Source organism: Aspergillus neoniger (assembly GCF_003184625.1).
Source record: "Aspergillus neoniger CBS 115656 unplaced genomic scaffold BO87scaffold_7, whole genome shotgun sequence".
In the NCBI taxonomy this organism is placed as follows: Eukaryota; Fungi; Ascomycota; class Eurotiomycetes; order Eurotiales; family Aspergillaceae; genus Aspergillus; species Aspergillus neoniger.
In genome coordinates, this window is record NW_020291135.1 from 530,218 (window position 1) to 549,649 (window position 19,432).

At 50.2% G+C, this 19,432-nt stretch overlaps 9 protein-coding genes across 9 annotated transcripts; 6 read left to right on the forward strand and 3 right to left on the reverse strand.

Annotated features, from left to right (window-relative positions):
- Window positions 1-254: 254 nt before the first annotated feature.
- BO87DRAFT_374117 (oxygenase MpaB family protein) lies at window positions 255-1,251 on the forward strand. The gene has a single exon (XM_025622715.1). The coding sequence runs from the start codon at window positions 310-312 to the stop codon at window positions 1,210-1,212; it is 903 nt and encodes a 300-aa protein (XP_025482549.1). The 5' UTR covers window positions 255-309; the 3' UTR covers window positions 1,213-1,251.
- A 67-nt stretch (window positions 1,252-1,318) lies between these two features.
- On the reverse strand, window positions 1,319-1,986 carry BO87DRAFT_374118 (uncharacterized protein). Its single transcript, XM_025622716.1, has 2 exons — window positions 1,485-1,986; window positions 1,319-1,425 (listed from the first exon to the last, which is right to left on the reverse strand). Exons 1-2 carry the CDS (start codon window positions 1,842-1,844, stop codon window positions 1,375-1,377), a joined length of 411 nt encoding a protein of 136 aa, XP_025482550.1. The 5' UTR covers window positions 1,845-1,986; the 3' UTR covers window positions 1,319-1,374.
- A 2,258-nt stretch (window positions 1,987-4,244) lies between these two features.
- Window positions 4,245-5,486, forward strand: BO87DRAFT_451857 (uncharacterized protein; the record flags this gene model as incomplete). The annotated part of the gene is made up of 3 exons (XM_025628475.1): window positions 4,245-4,699; window positions 4,743-5,187; window positions 5,241-5,486. The coding sequence occupies exons 1-3, from the start codon at window positions 4,290-4,292 to the stop codon at window positions 5,484-5,486; spliced, it is 1,101 nt and encodes a 366-aa protein (XP_025482551.1). The 5' UTR covers window positions 4,245-4,289.
- Window positions 5,487-5,887: 401 nt separating this feature from the next.
- BO87DRAFT_329086 (amphiphysin) lies at window positions 5,888-7,338 on the reverse strand (the record flags this gene model as incomplete). The annotated part of the gene is made up of 3 exons (XM_025620246.1): window positions 5,888-6,009; window positions 6,075-7,091; window positions 7,155-7,338. 3 exons carry the CDS (start codon window positions 7,336-7,338, stop codon window positions 6,002-6,004), a joined length of 1,209 nt encoding a protein of 402 aa, XP_025482552.1. The 3' UTR covers window positions 5,888-6,001.
- A 1,238-nt stretch (window positions 7,339-8,576) lies between these two features.
- Window positions 8,577-10,523, forward strand: BO87DRAFT_220654 (IscS subfamily cysteine desulfurase). Its single transcript, XM_025618688.1, has 2 exons — window positions 8,577-9,856; window positions 10,092-10,523. Exons 1-2 carry the CDS (start codon window positions 8,732-8,734, stop codon window positions 10,512-10,514), a joined length of 1,548 nt encoding a protein of 515 aa, XP_025482553.1. The 5' UTR covers window positions 8,577-8,731; the 3' UTR covers window positions 10,515-10,523.
- A 2,049-nt stretch (window positions 10,524-12,572) lies between these two features.
- On the forward strand, window positions 12,573-14,090 carry BO87DRAFT_423399 (indoleamine 2,3-dioxygenase; the record flags this gene model as incomplete). The annotated part of the gene is made up of 2 exons (XM_025627164.1): window positions 12,573-12,863; window positions 12,915-14,090. The coding sequence occupies 2 exons, from the start codon at window positions 12,573-12,575 to the stop codon at window positions 14,088-14,090; spliced, it is 1,467 nt and encodes a 488-aa protein (XP_025482554.1).
- Window positions 14,091-14,485: 395 nt separating this feature from the next.
- On the forward strand, window positions 14,486-15,421 carry BO87DRAFT_353400 (uncharacterized protein). Its single transcript, XM_025621234.1, has 2 exons — window positions 14,486-14,701; window positions 14,762-15,421. The coding sequence occupies exons 1-2, from the start codon at window positions 14,573-14,575 to the stop codon at window positions 15,188-15,190; spliced, it is 558 nt and encodes a 185-aa protein (XP_025482555.1). The 5' UTR covers window positions 14,486-14,572; the 3' UTR covers window positions 15,191-15,421.
- Window positions 15,422-15,455: 34 nt separating this feature from the next.
- BO87DRAFT_456780 (kinase-like protein) lies at window positions 15,456-17,405 on the reverse strand. The gene is made up of 5 exons (XM_025628749.1): window positions 16,771-17,405; window positions 16,373-16,707; window positions 16,005-16,309; window positions 15,784-15,949; window positions 15,456-15,726 (listed from the first exon to the last, which is right to left on the reverse strand). The coding sequence occupies exons 1-5, from the start codon at window positions 17,013-17,015 to the stop codon at window positions 15,533-15,535; spliced, it is 1,245 nt and encodes a 414-aa protein (XP_025482556.1). The 5' UTR covers window positions 17,016-17,405; the 3' UTR covers window positions 15,456-15,532.
- Window positions 17,406-18,313: 908 nt separating this feature from the next.
- On the forward strand, window positions 18,314-18,838 carry BO87DRAFT_423402 (uncharacterized protein; the record flags this gene model as incomplete). The annotated part of the gene is made up of 4 exons (XM_025627165.1): window positions 18,314-18,442; window positions 18,504-18,535; window positions 18,596-18,740; window positions 18,791-18,838. The coding sequence occupies 4 exons, from the start codon at window positions 18,314-18,316 to the stop codon at window positions 18,836-18,838; spliced, it is 354 nt and encodes a 117-aa protein (XP_025482557.1).
- Window positions 18,839-19,432: the final 594 nt, after the last annotated feature.

Consider the following 19,432-nt stretch of genomic DNA (forward strand, 5'->3'; position numbering starts at 1 on the left):
ATCCGCAGTCCTTTGCAAAGTAAATCCTTGGTCAACTGATACCCTGCTGTGAGAGGTTTGTTGGTCTATCAATTCGCAGGATCGATGATTGATATGCTTTCTCGCTTGCAGGCCGCGGATGTGCCTGTGCCCGTATATTCTCGTTCCCCCCTGCAATGCTGCTGCACCGGCATGTGCATCGAGCTGCTTTTATCATCGGAGGCCATTAACCACCAATTTGATTTAATCGCACCTGTCATACCAAAGTAGTAAACCACGCAGCTACTGACTACCACCCATCCCCCTAATCAAACAACCAACTCACGCAAAATGGACGAAAAAGCCGCCGCCGCAGCATCAGACCGCATCTCCCCGGTCTCCTCCCAAACCACCACCGTGACCACCAACCATCTCGAAGCCCTCGATAAGCTCGAAATCCTCCCTCAAATCCTCCAAGAAGGCATTCTCTTTGCCGGCTCCGGCGCCGCTCTCCTCCTCCAAGCGGCCTACCCCAACATCAAATCTGCCTTTGAGGAAGCCAACAAAACCAAGACCGAAACTATCACCCCAGCCAACACCAGCACCGACAGCAACCTCGCCAACGACCTCAGCAACACCCTTCAAACTGCCCTCAGCTACATCGCCTGCCTTGTCTTCGGCACCAAAGAGGAGAAGAAACTCCTCCTCGACCTCCTCCAAAAAGACAACGCCCCTCTCCCTACCAAACTCCCCTGCGATCCCTACATCCAGCTCTGGCTCACAGCCACCCTCTACGCAACCGCTACCGACTTCTACCAGCGCATCTACGGCCGTGTTGATTACCGCACCGCCGAGAAAGCCTACATTGAATTTACTACAATTTTGTCCTGTCTCAACATCGCCAAGGACGTCTGGCCGCCCACTCGTCAGGCGTTCTGGACGTACTGGGATGACCAGATCGAGCGGTTGAATGTCAGTGCGGATGCGCATCTCTTCGCGAAGGATCTCTTGGATCGGACGGAGTTCCCTCGCTGGGTTTCGACCGTGAAGCCTCTGCTGAGGGTCATTACGATTGAGATGCTCCCGCCTCGGATTCGCGAGGCGTACGGGCTCAAGTCGTCAGCTAAGACGAGGGGTTTGTATCGCGGGACAATGGGGTTCTCGGTCGCGGTGTATCCGGCGTTGCCTGCGTCGATGAGAGGGTATCCGTTAAGGTATTATTTGGGGGAGTTGAAGGCGAAGTTGAATGCTTAGGCTTGCTTTCCTTTTTCTTTGTTTTATTTAGTTATCGAGGATAAATAGGTTTTTGCTATGGTTTGGTCGAGTGATTTGGAGTAATAGGAGCAATTAAAGCAATAATATCGTTATCATCATTCTCATTCAGTTTACTATATCCTATATATTACTACTTGCACATCACGTAGTCTTCATAATAGCAGTCAATAACGCCGATACATCAGTTACCAACTATACCCCATCCATTAGCATTACACGGAGTATACTCTGAAGAAAGAATAGAAGCTTACCGGTAACGCATCCCCAATCAACTCACTCGTCTCATTAACAAATGATGTAGTTAACAGCAAATCTGCATTATCGATGATATTCTGCAACTTGTCGATATTGCTACTCGACAACAACTTTTGCAGATTCTGAGGCGTATCACCGCCCAGTAGCACAGCTGCCCCCTTGACGATCGTTTCCAGGTTGTCGACTGTGTCTTGGCTGAGGAGTTCCTTCAGGTTGTCGATGAGGGATGGGAGGTCGGATAGTAGGCCTGTGGATTGGGGGCTTCGGGGGCCGACCGGGTTGGGGTTGGGATTGGCGAGGGTTAGGGAGATTGGGCCGAGGGTGGTGCTGAAGAGAAGGAGGTGTTTGAGATTCATTTTGATTTTTGGTGTTTGGTTTCGGATTTGATGGGTTAGAATTGAGGTTGGATGGATTATGAATTGGTATGGGGTTCAAGATAATTACTGTTGTGTGTTTAAGTATATGGACTGTCGCTTTATACTATTATAGGGGGGTTATTAGTAGTATTTCTGGGCTTGCTTATCGGGGCCTAGAATTGAGTGAGACTGACTAGTACTATCTAATACTAGTAGTTCGAAGATGTTCGAGATCCCTTGCCTTGGAAGAGGGAGGGAGGCGGGCTTGTTGGCCACCATGCCAAATGCTACCTCCGAGGATAATTGTGTTCCTAGTTAGGGAGAATCTGACCTACATGTGAACCGAGCAAGGAAAGGATAAGCTCTAGCGCTCTGATGTCTAGTAACTAGTGTATGCTACGCTACGCCACCGTTTAATATCAACATTCAACACCCCGCATCTTAGGGCTCACTAAACTGTCGATCACCCCCGGCGTGGCCCAATAGCGGCGTGGTGCCTCCCGCAGGAGCAGGAACCAGTTAATCTATTATACTGTGGCGGAGGAAAGCGGGAGAGGGGAAACAGGAACATGAGGTTGTTCCTCGGACCGAACGGCACATGTGATTTTGCTTGTTCCATTTTAGTGAACGCACGATGGATGTGTGGTATCTATCTTGCAGGATGAGGAGGGGGATGAGATACTTTGATCCTGAGTGTTGGGTTGGGTACCGTGCGTCTAGATGCATGCATGCACCTCTTCTCGTCTCGTGTCGTGCTCGGAGATATGTCTGGATTGGGATAGTGTGAGATCTAGTCTGGGATGCTCAGCGATTGTATTTGGAAAGATCTAATCTCATGTTCATTCACCCAGTTCTTTGGTGGTAGCTAGCTTGTCGTTGGTGTGGTTGCGGTTCTGGCCGTTCTTGGCTTGTGCGCAAAGTGCCATGTTTCTTTCCCTTTAACCAATTTTGGCTCGTCCAGTTCGATGGTGATTGTCAATGGGAAATTAGCTATGTTTGGAGCTAGATTGTTGTTGGAATAAGGATGTTTTAAGTACCTGGGTTGAGTGAAAGCTCCTTTATGGGCCTCCTGGTGGGTTCTCATTATTGGGTTCGGGCGGCTCTTGCTATACTTAGCAACGACGGTTCTGGAAGATGAACGCGATGTGCAGTTTCAGGGTGATCGCTCTGGTGAGACTGGACTATTTTGGATCTGTTTTAGTCTTATCTTTGATGGGATTGATGGACGTGCATGAGGTGATTGATGTTATAAAGGGGAAATGCCCATATTTGGAAGGCTTAGGTTGTTGGTTTGGTGAAACAGCAATGGTGAGACGACTAGAAAATTTTCTAGCAGTGATGATCAAGCCAAAGATGCCGCTAAGAAAACTTTTACTCGCAGCAAAGTTTCCTTCTGGCGATTCTGAGACTTGCGGTATTCTGCAGCATTTCTGGAAAGCATCCGGTCGTAAATATTGTTCTCAACGAGAGTCGACACAACACACTAGGGATGAGGCCATAATTGCAAAATCGATGAATTAACAGGCAGAGTTTTCAATAGGGGAGAATAGATAGGCAGATGATCTGTCTATTCCGTCCGTTTCCTCGATTTATCATGAGTGCAGCCAGCGCTGGTCCACCACGACATGTTATTCGACCACTCAAGTATCAGCCGTAATAGTCACAGCTGGAGCCTTGTCGCCCTCTAACAAAATGGTTGGACGTGAGAATCATAAAAATTCCAAATTTTGTTTCCTGATCACCATACTGCAACAACGACATACACATTGGATATGCGAGGGCCGTCCCAAAAAATCATCTTTCTCATCTAAGCTCTATCGCAGGGGTTTCAACTGTGACAGATCATAAGCTCTCAGGAAGAGGGTTTGTAATGGTGTGCTGAACATGTAGGATTTGAGAATAGCTGCAGGTCGCCTCTAGGCGTCACCATATCCCCGAGTTCATCTTGGTCATCTATATCTTGGAATAGAGAATTCCGTCTGTCTTGCCACTTGATAAGCGACATGATATGACACAGGGCAGACGTTCTATCAGTGGGTGATTGAAGGTTGAACCATTTCATACTGTGCATGTAATCTTTAAAGCTGTCATTGTCTTCATTTGCAGCGAGGTCACTCAGTGCTGTCTTATTCGTAGCGTTCACGTATACAGTGTAGTCCACTCTGAATTTGAAGTGGACAGAACACAAGAACGTATTTGTGCTGGCACCGAGGAACCCACTATAGCACAAATGGACATACATACATTTGCTAATCGATCAATAGTGTCAAATTAAGTGCCACTGGATCTATAGTATCTATGCACGTGACCTTGTGACATTTGGGCCTGGCTTCCAGACGCCTTTTGTTACTGACGCGTCAAGCCTACTTCAATTTTGGTATTACTCGCAGGCGGCCAGCACATCTCTTAAATTGGCTAGGGTTTACAATGAAATAATGCTATGAGATGTTAGATAGACCCAGGCGCAAGGCCACTGACGATCCCCAGTGTCCTTCTGTACGGCCTCGCGGTCACTTCAGGCCGCAACCAACGATAAGATGGTCAATCGAGCCCAATTCGATTGAATCAATTCTACGCAATAACAGTCGAGACCGCCTATATGTCCCTCCGGTAGCCTGGACTATGAGACACCTGCGGCTCTTGGGTTGCAGGTTCACTCAGCAGACAAGCAAGAGGAAGGAGCGCCCACACTCGGAAGTTGTGATATCAAATTCGCCCGTTCACGATCTCCGAAAACCGAATCTGCCTGCAGACCTCCGTCGCGCGATGATGCAGTTTGGAGGGCGAAAGACGTCGGACGTCAAGAAAACGGCTATCAAAGAAATAGTTGGCGCCTATGGTTTTTCCCGCCTCAGGTAGTTTACTTGAATGCCGGCCCTCGACCGACCTTGCTAACAGCCACCACAGCTATGAATCTTTGTCTTTCTACTTCCGCCTGCAGCCTGTCGCGAGTGTCTGGACAGAGGGCGTATTCTCCCGCAACTCCACTGGTCCATCTCTCGCCTATGTCACATTCGATGGAATACAATCCCGTCGGAGCAAGTTCGTACACAACTCACTGGGAAAAGGTTTCAATGAGCCTGTGTTTAGGACATGTGATAAAAAGCTGAGATCTCTTCAGCCAGAGAATAATGTCGAAGATCCATATATAATGGGAATTTTAATCGCGCTTGCCCAAGAGCAGCGGCGGCACAGGCAGATAAATGAGCAGCAAGGCGAAGAAGCTGTTGAGTGCTCAATCACGAAACGTGACGATGAACACATAACCAACAGCACATCTTCTGGCACCCCACCTCGTTGCGGCGCCGACCGAAGCCCTCCTTACTGTGGCCAGTGTCTTAGGGTATGTAACGCATCATACGGATATATTATCAAGGCTTGCTGAAGAATTTCAAGGTGGCCGTCCTTGCCACTTCTGGAGTGAAAGACGAATGTCTATACGTCTACACCGCTTCTATCTCTGTCGCGTTTCTTAGGGAGTTTGACGAACCGTGGCGCTCTTCACCGAGCTCACCGGTTGTGATAATATACTATCCTATACCTCTTAGATCCCCTATAAAGTCGTTGAAAAAGCTGCACCGAGTACTCTGTGCGGAGTCATGTCGCTTTTGTGCCGGCGATAGCCCACAAGCTCTTGGCTGAGCCTATGGAGGTTGAAAATCTCAAGTCGGTTATTGATGTTTTAACTGTAACATGACTTCGGTGATGGCCAGACACAAGAGCAAAAATTTTACTACCATACACTAGAGTGACCGAATTTCTCGAGGCTTAGCTCCTTGGTAGAAGGCTTGGGGGGACAGGGTTGTTCCAAGTCCTATATCCCTTATACTGCAGTTGCTTTCTGTCTACATGATAACCAAGTTGAATCGAATGTCACGGCTTCTAGTAAAACCTGTGTAGGAATGCGATGAAATACTTCCGAAGTTCTATAGAACCCAAAGTAATGGTAAAATATGCAGTAGGAATAAACAACCTCGATATTATCAATATGTACAGCGAACGGTCATCATCATGCAACGCTCTATGGCAAGAATAGAAAACGACTGGCAATTCCTACTTGTCAAATGATACAATGGCACTCCGAAACGCCAGGTAACCAGTGATGACATTTGACGATCAGGAATAAGGATATTATATAGCTATAGCATAATGCTAGTTCAGCTGGACGTAGTTTGCTGGGTACACAAATTAGCAAGCTAGTTGTCAATAATGACAGACGGTCATGCTTACCAGGAAATTGTCCCTCTCGTCCATCGACACGGCCGCTCCACCACTCATTCTGGTTATCCGTTCGCTGTGTGATCTCGATGACATCACCGGCGGAGAAGCTCAGATCGCCGTGCGCCTGGGCTTCATAGTCATACAGTGCCGTGACCGTTTCGACGGGAGCGCTGAATCGAGCGGGCTTAGGTTTCGGGGGCGGAGGGGCGGGCTTGCTCTTCGCGGCGGCGGTAAAGCTGCTGCCTGCAGTGGCAGAGTAAGGCGGCGGGGGGTTTTCGACAACATCGGGATCTCGCTGACGTGAGGCGTAACCACTCTTCCCCTCTTGCGCCAATTTGTCCTTGGGGGTAAGCTTCGAGCCGGGTTTACGTCCGCCCGTGGCTTTGAAGTGGACGATGCTGAGCTCCTCAGCGCGCTCCTTGACGTCTCCGCGCTTGTTCTCGAACGCTTCCTCGATGTCCAGGTTCAGATCGAAGTAGCCGATATTGATGCCCTGCATTCGCTCGTGTAGTGTGTAAAAGACGTTCAGTTGCATGTAGTAGAAGGACTGGAACAGAGGACGGATGAATTCAGCCTCCAGAGCGAACAGCTTGGGCAACTCGTCCTTGAGCAGGTCATTGTAGTAGTTGTAATCCTGTGTCGCTTGCTCCACATCATTTTCAGCCTTGTAAAGCGCCTTCTCATCCTTTAGCGACTTGTCCTTTTTATCTTGCAGCTTCTTGAGGGAGTTCTTGTGGCGGTCGTAGTCCAATTTCTTGTGGTCTCGCTTCACCGCGACTTTGCGGATCACCTTGATTACCTCCAATAGCTGCTGTGCAGGGCTGATGACGCGGGTGTCGATCATCTCTAACTCGGGCACCAGCGATTCTTGGAGGTCCCGCACAATCGCCTCGTATTCCTCACATGCCCGGATACCCTCCGGATTGCCCTCGATTGTATAGGAGCTAGGGTCGGAAGCACGACCGGAGATGGGTTTGTAGAGTTCCGTCATGGCTTTGGAGAACCCAATTTGGTGGTTCAGCATGCCTAGAAAGAAGGTCAGTCAGCAAAAAGGAGGGGTAGCTGCGAGACGGGGGGATCCGTGTGTACCATTGATGGCATCGAAGTACTTCTTGGACTCATCGTGCAGTTTCTTGGTCTCCTTTTCGAGTTCTTGAAACCGCCGCTCAGCGTCCAGGTAGACAGGGTCCTTGGTATGCTCGCCAATATTGAACTTGGCCTTGAACTGTTGTGGAGCGCGGACAATGCTCTTCTGAAAGCCCTTCAAACTCATCTCTGATTGGCCGCAGGTCGCCCAACGCCCGCGGAAGGGTTCGGTTTAGGAGAACAGGAGAGTGGTGGTGGTAGGAAGTGGTGTAAAGGGGTTGGAAGACGGTCGCAAAGGCGTAGGAGCGTCGAGGAAGTTGAATAACCAAAGCAGATCAGACCAGGGATCTCGTGGTAGGCCAGAAGTGGGGAGGAAGTGCCTTTTGTTCACGGCAAAGGGACTAGTGAGGACTAAAGAATACTGGCTGCCGGTGACGGTTAGACTGCCATGGTTCGTGGCTGAGCTATGACATAATGCTCTGCCTGCTCACCGTGGCTGAGTTTCAATGTGGCTCCCCCTTTCTTGTTCGTGTTTGGGTGTTGGTTCTAGTTGGGTTCCTGGTCAAATGGTAAGGCTGCAGAAGGGAAAGAACAAAAATATGGAGTAGCCTGGAGACTATAATAGTAAGTAGGCCAAAAATCTATAAGATCAGCCCCTCTCCAGGCTCCAGAACTTCTTCTTCTCTCCAGACCCCTGAAGAATTTCGATCCCAGATGTGGCTCAGGGTCGGATCGTAGGGCCGATTATTCAGCCGGGGGGGCTCGGAGTGTCGGAAGCAGCAGCAGCAGAGATTCTCCATGGCTTTTGCGGTGTTTGTTAGGCACCAGAGTATCCGGTTGCACTAGTGGCCACTATCGTCAACACAGACCTCGACGCCCAAGAATTTTTTTCCCTCGTTTTCCGCCGGTTTCTGCCACATCAATGGTCCTGTGCCCCGTGATCGGTCGAGCGTTGGTTGTCACGATGCTTTCTTCTCAGCTCGTCAGCCGTCAGCCGTCAGCGGCCAACACATAAGGCTGGGTCATCCCAGTGGGAAATCCGGGGAAATTCACCGATGACGAGGTTGTCGGCCAGCAACATCAACGGGACTCAATGATTGTCTCACAATGAATGTGGAATGTGCGCCCCATAGCTGTGTGCCTGGATTCGGCTATCCATTTTAGGATCTTTCGTCTGATCAATCAATCCAACATGCCTTCTTACATTGGCATGCGCATTGGGCGATGGGAGCCAAGCATAGCATTCCTGGAGCTTATAGTCTCATCTTAGACCCGTCTTACGTTTACCTCACTACATAAGCCAACTCACTAATCAACTTCTCCGTAGTCGCAGTTGGTCTCCGCGGGAAGCTGACGAACTCCCCTTATCAAGGGCCCAAGTAACGCCGAGACCGAACCCCAATGGGGAAATGGCCGGACTATCTGATAAATCCGATCGGGCCTAGCGGGCTCGGCAATGATATAACCGGATCCAAACTTTTTCCCACCGGGCGAACTCGTCGTCCCCCTGCTGTCATCTTCCCTTGGTCATCAACTGTTCATCCATCGTGTATGGTACAGTTGCAGATTTCATTCACATTATGTCTACTATGACCCCTACTGCCTTGAGACAGGCATCCCGGGCTTACGCCCGTCGGCTTTTGTCGACTCCGCATGGCTCTCTGACGGCATCCCTGCCCCGGGGGGTGGTCGCCACCAGCGCTGCTATCCCCAGACGCTCGTACGTCTCCGAAACCAAGGCTGGAAATGCCCAGGTTACGGTGGACACGGCCATCAAGCAGGACCAGAAGGCTTTTGTGAACCAGACTGGACTTAATGCGCAGAAGGTTAACCTTCCTGGTTCGGGCATCTCCGGCGATGCGTCCATGAGCCCTACTGCCGGCATTCTGAAGCAGGCCACTGTTATGGACCAAGGCACCCGCCCTGTCTACCTCGACATGCAGGCAACGACCCCGACGGATCCCCGTGTCCTTGACGCCATGCTTCCCTACCTTACCGGCATCTACGGAAACCCCCATTCCAGAACCCACGCCTACGGCTGGGAGTCCGAGAAAGCTGTCGAACAAGCCAGAGAACACGTCGCCAAGCTTATCGGCGCCGACCCCAAGGAAATCATCTTCACCAGCGGCGCTACTGAGAGTAACAACATGAGCATCAAGGGTGTCGCCAGATTCTTCGGTCGCTCTGGTAAGAAGAAGCACATCATCACCACCCAGACTGAGCACAAGTGTGTTTTGGACAGCTGCAGGCACTTGCAGGACGAGGGGTTCGATGTGACATACCTCCCCGTGCAGAGCAATGGATTGATTCGGATGGAAGAGCTGGAGGCGGCCATTCGTCCCGACACTGCCCTTGTCAGTATCATGGCTGTCAACAATGAGATTGGTGTCATTCAGCCCATGGAGGAGATCGGAAAGCTTTGCCGCTCGAAGAAGATCTTCTTCCACACCGACGGTGCCCAGGCTGTGGGCAAGATCCCCCTGGATGTCAACAAGCTGAACATTGATTTGATGTCGATTTCCAGCCACAAGATCTATGGCCCCAAGGGTATGGGTGCATGCTATGTTCGCCGTAGGCCCAGAGTTCGTCTCGAGCCTATCATTTCCGGAGGTGGACAGGAGAGAGGTCTCCGCAGTGGCACCATTGCCCCCCACCTTGTAGTCGGATTTGGTGAGGCTTGCCGTATTGCATATGAAGACATGGAGGTACGTTCCACTTTCCCTTTTATAACCTCAGAATCCTTTCCCAGTCAAGATGTTCCCGCGATGATTATAAGCTTTAATATGTATCGATTAGCTGAGGCGCCATGGGGGTAGCGACATGCTTTGCGTGTCCCCATGGCGCTTTGACGACCGTAGCAGGGGTGATGAGTCGGGTTGTTGCATTTGCTTATTGCGAGACAGCGAAGTCGATGAGAAAGTAGCTGACAAATCTGCACAGTATGACTCCAAGCACATCGCAAGGCTCTCGAAGCGCCTGAGCGACGGCCTCTTGGCCATGGAACACACCACGCTCAACGGTGATCCTGACCGCCACTACCCCGGTTGTGTCAACATCTCCTTTGCCTACATTGAAGGCGAATCGCTTCTGATGGCTCTGAAGGACATTGCCCTCTCATCCGGCAGTGCCTGCACGTCCGCCTCCTTGGAACCCAGCTACGTCCTGCGGGCTCTGGGCAGCAGCGACGAGAGCGCCCACAGCAGTATCCGGTTCGGTATTGGCCGGTTCACGACCGACAGTGAGATTGACTACGTGCTCAAGGCGGTGCAAGACCGCGTCCACTTCCTGCGGGAGCTGAGCCCGTTGTGGGAGATGGTTCAGGAGGGTATCGATTTGAACTCGATTGAATGGAGCCAGCACTAAAACTTTCTCTTTCTGTGTTAAAGACTGACTGCGAGGGCGGTTATATGGTCGTATACCAGGCGCATACTTGTTGTTTCTTTTCCAGATATCAGCGGTGGGATGGCGTTCATATAGTGTGTAACATTATAGGATTGATGACGATCTGTCCAGTCTGTACGAAAAAAAATGGATATTAATGACCAATCAATTGATCGACCTAGAGAGATGAATAGTAGTATGTAGACAGACGCTTTATCGGCAACAAATAGTACTTGTGCAAGATAAGATGACCTTTGGAGTGACTTTGAGTGATTTGTGTCTATAGTCCTCAGCGAGTCATGCATATATGGACCATGACTATTGCCCCAAGGTATTGATGGGTATTCGGAGAAAGTATTGTCGACAGATACCCATGATCTAGTTAGTTAGTACTGGCATCTCGTGATTGCTTCCATGTCTGCTGACTCACGAAGGAGGCACCGAATCGGGCCAGTTGCAGGTGCTGTATGATTGGCTGTATAGTAGTAGGAATAGTCTCACGTGATTGACGTTTGACGCGGAGAATTCCCGGCGCCGAGGTAATCACTAATCACGTCTTCAGTGGGAAAAGAAAGACAGACGGAAATTCCCCGGTGGATTGAACCAGATTTGAAATGTGCTATGTCAAAGACTAAAGATAATCATGCAGATCAGTAGTTGTCCAACCAGCGAGGTCGGAAGTCGAAATAAGATGGGCAGCTCCGCACGGGGCCGACCAACTCACCGCAGACCCGAACGGGGTGGCGTGGGTGGGAGCGAATACGCCCCCCAGCTCGCTTAACTGCCCGATTTCGCACTCGGCCTCCCCTCCCACGCAGTCCCGGTTCATTCTCTAGCACTCAGCCTACTGGAATCCGGTGGACACCCCTTTCGCTCGCACCCAGTCCTCCCGCTGGCGCTGTCCCAAGGGCCTCATCTACTCCAGATGCGCCTGCGCCCATCAACTTTACCCATGGGATGGTTCACAGTTCACGCCTCCCTTCTCCGTCGCTGCTGATATGACGGATATCTTCATCAACCCAAGATTTCCCAACAACCAAAACTCTGTCTCTCAAACCGCCCGTCTTCCTGGCCACTGCAAATATTCGCCTCTACTCTTTCCCGTCTGGCCTGCACTTAAGTTGGATCCGGCCCACTTGACCTCTGGTCACGACGGTCCATCCACGGACTAGTCAACTGTCCTACCCTTCACCATGGGTACAGAATATACTACCTCCACGATCGCTGGCTCTACCCCTGTTTCGTGTCGGTCGACGGTTTCCGGGTGACACAATCACCGTTATTACGGAATGACTGGCCCTGGGTCGCCAGGCTGATTAATTCTCTCGTCCGGCTATTCGGTCCTCGCGGCTTTCCTGGGAACTTGTCCTGGTGGAAAATGGTCGCTGATTATTTAACTTTGGGAGAGGACCATTGTACGATGGGCTTAGTTTGAGCAAATTTTCCTTCCCCTTTCTTCTTTACCTTTCCCTTCCTCATCTCGCCATCTTTTGTGTCCAAGTCTGTCCCGGTTGTTCCCGTGACCTTCACAAACCTCACTTTTCTGACACTTACCAGACCTGGCGTTGCCTCTCGTGCCTGGTCTCCTGCTCTGAGCCTTGCTCGTCTTGCTGTGACCTGGGTCAGATCAACCGAAGCCTTGTTTTCCTGACTGCATCGCAGTTGTGAGGCGTCCGTAACAGGCCCGACACGACACCTACTTCTGTTTGTGTCCGATCTTGTCGGCTTTTACTTGGTCGGTTGGGATCTCGCCTGCTTTGTCGCAGTGTGTGCGTCACACGACTGTTGCTTTCCTAGAGATTGTCCGGACTCACGTCCGGGCACTGGAACCTCTCCTTCCTCCGAGCTTCCATATTATTCCGCTCGACGTCAAGTCCCGGACAATCAGCGAACCTTACGCGACTGCCCTCGCTGTGAGCCCACTCGCACGTGAGCATCTACTACATTAATATTAGGCCTCGTCGCTGGCTCTTTGGGCATTTCCACTCACCCCGACTCGTATATTGTGTCGTTTAGGTTGTTTTGAGCCGTCCCATCATCATGCTTCCTCCGATTCCAGCATTGGCGGACTACGGCATCTCGGCGGACCATGGCTTCCTCCCTCCAGAGCCACCGCTTGAGATCTTGCCAGACCCTTATTATGCCAAGTGGGAGTGGGTTGTTTCCAACCTGCAGGCACTTCTGACTAGCCGGAGGATCCGGGAGGTGGTCGACCATATGTCCACGCTGTCTACATCATATCTCCAGGCGGAGAACGAGTGGCGCAGGGCCTATGTCGTACTGGTATTCATGCTGCATGGGTATGTGTGGGGAGGCAGCAAGCCGGCAGAGGTAAGTAACACAAAGCTACAAAGTGGTTCCTGAGCTAATTGTGGTGACCAGAAAATCCCGCCTCAGCTGACCGTCCCACTATTCGACGTCTGCGAGCACCTGGGTCTGCCACCCGTGGCCACTTATGCAGGGGTGTGTTTGTGGAACTATAAGCCTATTTTCCCGGAGGAACCGATCGATGATTTACGTAATCTGGACACCATCAACACATTCACAGGGTCTTTGGATGAGAAGTGGTTTTACCTGGTCTCAGTTGCTATTGAAGCTCGTGGGGCACCCTCGATTCCGCTGGTGCTGCAAGCAATTGCGGCGGCCCGGGCTGGAAACAGTCTGGTAGTCACCGAATGCCTGCAGCGACTTGCCGAGGTGCTGGACGAGGTAGGGTCGCTGCTGGAGCGCATGTACGAGCATTGCGATCCGTACGTGTTCTACCACCGCATCCGGCCCTACCTGGCTGGGAGCAAGAACATGGCTGATGCCGGTCTCCCGCATGGTCTTTTGTACGATTATGGAAACGGGCAGCCCAAGTATCGACAGTATGGCGGCGGTAGCAACGCCCAGAGCTCACTGATCCAGTTCTTCGACATCGCTCTGGGCATTGAGCACCGTCCGACCGGGGAGACGCGTCCGAGCAGCACCCCGATAAAGGACGAGAAAGAGGGAGTTGCTGGGGCACCACGTCACGGTTTTATCCAGGAGATGCGTACATACATGCCCGCAGCGCACCGTCGCTTCTTGGAGCATGTCAATGCAGTGGCCAACATCCGGCAGTACGTGGAAGCACGACGGTCGGACAAGGCACTCTGCATTGCATACGACGCATGTCTGTCTATGCTTCGGGCAATGCGCGACAAGCACATCCAAGTCGTATCCCGCTATATCATTATTCAATCTCGGGACGCTCGATCCAGTCGCCCAGCGCGCGCAACCAGTCCCAAGAGACCCATCAACTTAGCGACCGCCCGAAACGGCGAAAAGCCGGACAGCAAGAAATTGAGGGGCACGGGTGGAACAGCCTTGATCCCGTTCCTGAAACAAGCACGGGACGAGACGGGCGAGCCAGCGATCGATGCATGGGCCCGTCGGCTGTTGAGTACAGGACCGTCGGAGTCTAGCTTCGCGGCGCTGAGCAAAGTGGACGAGGACCACGATGGACATCTCCAGGTTGTGGGGCTGTCAGGGACATGGGCAGCAGATGACAGTGAGGGTGGCATTTGTCATTGGTAGCATTGCATGGAATAGATGCTGCATGGTTTTGTTTTTGTTTGTTCATGATTCACTAATGAGCGGGTCGGTGTTTTCTCTATCAGCATTGGGACAGCCGATGACGATGACGATGACGAGGGGGGGATGATCGATGTACATAGAGCGATGAATACTTTGATTATGACGAGACTGATGAATGCATGAGAGATTGGACGTCATTCCTACTTGCCTATTTGCCTCCTTGCCCCTTTTGTTCCTGTTGCGGATCCATTTTGGTGTCACTTCGACTCTGCCGTGCCTGGCGATGACGTCGGTGTTTGACGTCATGTACCCCGGACTCACCACCACCATCTATCTATAAATACACCCACAACATCAACACCATCAACACAGCATTACACAAAGAAGCAAATAACCACTACTACACTACACTACACTACATTACAATCAATCTACTCTCTACTACATTTGTTAAAAACCAACACTACACACCAACAACCACAATGTCCTCCACCGACTCCCCCAACAACAACACAACCACCACCACCTCGACCCTTAAATCCTACGTCGACCAAGCAACCGGCATGGTCCAACGCGCCGCTGGCTCCCTAACCGGCGACTCCTCCACCCAGGTTCGTTTCCCTTCCTATCCCCATCACCATCAACCCCACAAACTAACAACCCCCATCTAGTCCACCGGCTCTGCCACCCAATCCCGCGGCGAAGCCGAGCACAACGCCAGTCACAACAACTTCACCAAGCTCGGTCCCGTTACCGCCGACCCTGCCACGGGCGCTGCGGCCACAGACCACCCGCAGCGCAGCAACGGCAGCTGGGACCAGACCGTCGGTTCTGCGAAGGAGTCCCTAGGCAACTTGATTGGAAATGAGGGGTTGAGGAAGGCTGGACAGGAGCAGAATGCGGCTGGAAAGCAGGCGGAGGCGGAGGGCCAAGTGAGGGATTGGAAGGAGGGAGTCGAGGGTAGGGCTAAGGGAGCTGTGGGCAAGGTCGCGGCTGCGGCGACGGGGGATGAGGAGGAGGAGAGGAAGTGGAGGGATGTGCATGATGAGGGGAAGGTTAGGGAGAGGGGGGTCGAGAGTGAGGTTCAGAAGAGGTATTGATCCACTCCCTCCGGATGAGAGATGGATGGAAGGGAGTTGAAGTTATGTGATACGATATGATTGACATGACTGTTTGATATGGGAATGGAGTTATTGATTTTTTTTGTCTATTTTTGTTTCTTTTTAATTTTTTCAAAGAGTGACCTTGTAGGTTGGGAGTAAGGATCTAAAGTATGCACCATGAGTAAAAGAACAATAGCCTTGAGAGACTACGGAGCGCTGATCTTTATGACGCTTATACTATACTGTAATGGTCTGTAACATAGGCAATTATACTAGTATTATATGAGAGTTCTATGTATGTAGTACTGCGAGACATACATTTGAGTAAAAAGCACTGGTCTAGGACCTCATGTGACTATGCAACCACTCATCCTCCGCCAACTCCCGAGCAGAGCTGCGCTTTCTCGGCTCCCACTGTAGCATCTTCCGCATGAAATGTAGGAACGCCTCTCTCTCCGCCCTCCCCTCCAGAGTAGTTTCCCTTTCATCAAGGGGAACCTGATCAGTTAATAATTCCGGGTGGAGAAAAGCACCTATACTCAACGAATTAGTAAATAGGAGACAAATCGCATGAGGTGCGGTGTAACCACCTTCACTCGAGAAAAATTTATCTCTCAGCTCCCCCTGTGCAAGCAGACTAGCAGGCGGCGAGCCAAGAAGATTAATCATCTCGGCAAGATGCGCTCGACTCCTGTACCTCTCATCTACAGGGTCTTGCCCGGTGAACAAGGAACCGCCTTCGTACAGATCCCAAATCTGTCAGCTAAAGTATTAGTAAATCTGTGGACAGATTTATATCGTTTTGTCCTACCATGCATCCAACATTCCAAATATCAGCACTATACGTCCATGGAACTCCTAATATCACCTCCGGTGCTCGATAGATCTGAGGCTGAATGAATACCCTCTGATATTCATCGTTGACGACCATGGCTGAACCAAAATCGCACAGAACCGGGGCACCAACTTCTCTGGGTACTTTGAGTTCTCGTGACATGTATATTGTTCTCTCATCGCCCTCCTTCCTCGGGACGGGTCGTCGGGATTCGTTCTCCTCTATATCCGTGAAGACTGAGTCATCTTTGATACCGAACATGATATTATCGGCTTTGATATCTTGAAGTGTTAAAAAGAAAAAGTGAGAATCATAGAAACGGGTATATATATCGGGCTACAAACCTGTGTGCGCGATCTTGCATTCCGTATGCAGAAAGTCCAGTGCTAGAAATAAGCGATGAAGAACAACAGCAATGACTGCGGATGGTAGCCTCTCAACTGGATTGCGGCGCAAGAAAGCTAGCACGCTTTCCCATAATGGGGGATGCACAAGGCAACGATGTTTGTCTTGAGGGCCGTCGATGTAAAAAGTATCCAGTAACGTTCTGATGACCTCGCGGCCGGGATGCGTGGTTGGGGACTGTTCCATGAATTTGTACATATTAAGCTCGTTATCGACATGCTGACCCATAGACGAAGCTTCGATGCATATCTTGAGCATAACATAACGGCGGTTTCTATGAAGTATGAGTATCTCAGATAGACTCATTTATGGGAAGAAAGAAAAGGGGGTTCCCCACTCCATGTCCCGGGCAAGCCACGCGGTTGAAGTAGATCCATATCCCAGTTTGCCAATGACCTGATACTGGTCTTTGATGACTTCTCCTATCCGAGTTGGATAGAATTGTGAGGCGGTATAATCTGGGAGAGTCTCTTCCTCGATTTTGTGCCATTCGGGTATCCGAACGAAGTCAGCGTTAGAGAATTCCAGACGTTTCCTTCGCCGCCCGAGCTGGGGCAAAGATCGCAAAAGCGATGTAAACATTGTCTGAGGGAAGAGGGGTAACTCCGTCGTATAGAATCTCGTGGATCGATGAGATAGTATAATAATCTGATATAGACTTCAGTATGCTAATTATATTCTGGTCGCTCAAAGAGGACAGCCGGGGCCCAGGATTTATAATAAAGCCAGGTAACCCTCCACAAAGAAGACCCAATCCGTTGAGAAGCGCGTATAGAGGCTTGTGTTACTCCGTAGGGAGTGCACTACTATCTATCCTGGACAGGGCGGCTAGTCAAGACCAATAGGAATGCCCAGACTGAACGTTGAAATCGAGATCAACAAAAGAGACGCCGATGAAAGTATTCTGTGTTATTCTTGAAAATTTCTTTGTCCATAGCATGCAAATGTGTGAGATTATTTGTAGGAATTAGCACTTATTCGAGAGTTTGCAGAAGGTAACCTGCGCGCAGGAGCGATGACATGGGAAGATGCCGGCGCCTACGCGGGCACGTGACGTAAGTTATGCGTATCATGTAAAACTTATGTGTTGATGCCTCATTCTGCCTTAAGACTTGAAGGCTCCAAGAGAATATTGAGCACTCTAACAATACTACGCGGAAGGGCTTTGAAACAATGCAAGGTTCCAAAGCAAGATAATCTTAGCTATACTTACTTTCTGCCGGGATACCCATTGCGACCATATCCAGAGAATATCATCAATAATTCGCAATGTACGCCGTAGGCCATTGTATCATTCTCCAATCAATGGCTACAGCTAACCGCTTAGAATGACGAGCAATGCATCTTCATCCAAACAAACTGTGAACCAGCACCGGTGCCCTACGCCTCACATACCCACAACAGAAGCGCAACGCCCAGGATACATTATAGGCTACTGAGTGAAAGTGTTGCCTAGTGATCTCGTCGGCCAACACGGCTTCAATTCTCGATCCTCAGCCGCTGTTGGGGACCGCTAGAATGGGGTTTTAGTTAGAGTCATAATGAATGGCCTCACCAGGTCCTTTCAGTAATAAGACTGCCCGCTCCTCTGGTCAAGTTCGCGCTACAGGTGCACGTCTGGTAGCCTCCTACTGGATGATGTTCATTCCCCAACGAAAAGGATCCGCAGGATCAAACTATATGGGCGACAACTGACGCACATTTGAAAGCGTCCCGAGCATGATGCGCAGCCTTGCGTTCCTACAAAGCATGCTCCTCGAACACAAAATCCCACAGAACACCCGCTGATAATGTACACTGACAAGATAATTCGAGTTAATCTCAGAGAATTCTTACTTGTACGTCAAGTACCAGCTTTCGTTAATAAAGCATCCGAAACCATGTCCATGAAGAGGTCTTTCCACTCTGCCAGAGCAGCCCTTATACGTTTTTGGGGCTTTCCTGCCGAAAACCTTGAACCCCCTTTCCATGACGCCTTCTTCACTTATGTCAATAATGGCGCCGTCAAGGTATGGTGACTGTCCTCGAAAATCTCCAATCTCTAGGAAAAGTATTCTAACAGTCACTTAGAAAGTTGGCGAGATCGAATCCGTGGAGATTTTGTAAATGCTCGAGCACGTTCGCTCTTTTATATTGCTCATTACTGACTATATATCATGCAGGCACCGCAACGATGGAAGCAACCCTATCCACAAATCCCACTTCAACCGCAACGACCCGGCCAATATAATCAGCGCCAGGATCAAGCCGAAGAACGGTTCAGCGAGGACACACCACATCTACGAAAACGGTACAGGCACCATGCATGTACGCGACGGAGGGAGTATTCAACATCTGCCGGGCAGAATACCCATTAGGTTCCTTCAGGGCCTTTGCTACAAACATCAGGCGTTGTTGGAACCTAAGCATGTATGCAATGTAATATGAGTTTCATGTACTGGATTCTGAGCTGTGGATCTTGTTCTAAATTGAGAGAAATGACTACCGTTTTTGAAATTGCCAGTGATTCTTTCCAAAACTAGCTAGAGATAGGAAAAGATCGGTAGCTTACGTCGATAAGAAATCGACCACCTTGATGTCCCAAGGTTCAAGGCTTACTATTCGGTTTACGTTAATGAGACTGGTCGTGATAGATAAACTGGGCTCTAGCACACAAAATGGCCCATGTAATGAGCGGCAATCTCAAGACCTACTTGCATATTGTCCCGTGTTCTTAGCAGCTCAAAATACGAGCATCACATCCAATCAAAAGAAAAAAGGGCAGGGTGTCATAACAGCCGCTTATGAATTAGTGCTAGAGCTTATAGGATGCACTAAAGCTCTAAATATAAATTGCGAGGGCTGATAGTAGAGAGATATCGTGCTTAAATGGCTTGCATTTCACCGCAATAGCATATTTTTAGCCACGGCCACTGCGCACTTATAAGAAGGCGTATGCTTTCCATAGTACATAAAAAACAAATAAGCCCGAAATTCATGTCTGTTCTCTTTCTCAGTTA

Bases quoted from the DNA above. Each gene is read 5' to 3' on its own strand.
- BO87DRAFT_374117 (XM_025622715.1), top strand. From the start codon at position 310: ATGGACGAAAAAGCCGCCGCCGCAGCATCAGACCGCATCTCCCCGGTC.
- BO87DRAFT_374118 (XM_025622716.1), bottom strand. From the start codon at position 1,844: ATGAATCTCAAACACCTCCTTCTCTTCAGCACCACCCTCGGCCCAATC. The intron at 1,426-1,484 runs GTAAGCTTCTAT...GATGGGGTATAG, and splicing joins TGATTGGGGATGCGTTACCG to TTGGTAACTGATGTATCGGC.
- BO87DRAFT_220654 (XM_025618688.1), top strand. From the start codon at position 8,732: ATGTCTACTATGACCCCTACTGCCTTGAGACAGGCATCCCGGGCTTAC. The intron at 9,857-10,091 runs GTACGTTCCACT...AAATCTGCACAG, and splicing joins TTGCATATGAAGACATGGAG to TATGACTCCAAGCACATCGC.
- BO87DRAFT_353400 (XM_025621234.1), top strand. From the start codon at position 14,573: ATGTCCTCCACCGACTCCCCCAACAACAACACAACCACCACCACCTCG. The intron at 14,702-14,761 runs GTTCGTTTCCCT...ACCCCCATCTAG, and splicing joins CCGGCGACTCCTCCACCCAG to TCCACCGGCTCTGCCACCCA.
- BO87DRAFT_456780 (XM_025628749.1), bottom strand. From the start codon at position 17,015: ATGTTTACATCGCTTTTGCGATCTTTGCCCCAGCTCGGGCGGCGAAGG. The intron at 15,950-16,004 runs GTAGGACAAAAC...TTTAGCTGACAG, and splicing joins TTTGGAATGTTGGATGCATG to ATTTGGGATCTGTACGAAGG. The intron at 15,727-15,783 runs GTGGTTACACCG...CGTTGAGTATAG, and splicing joins TAAATTTTTCTCGAGTGAAG to GTGCTTTTCTCCACCCGGAA.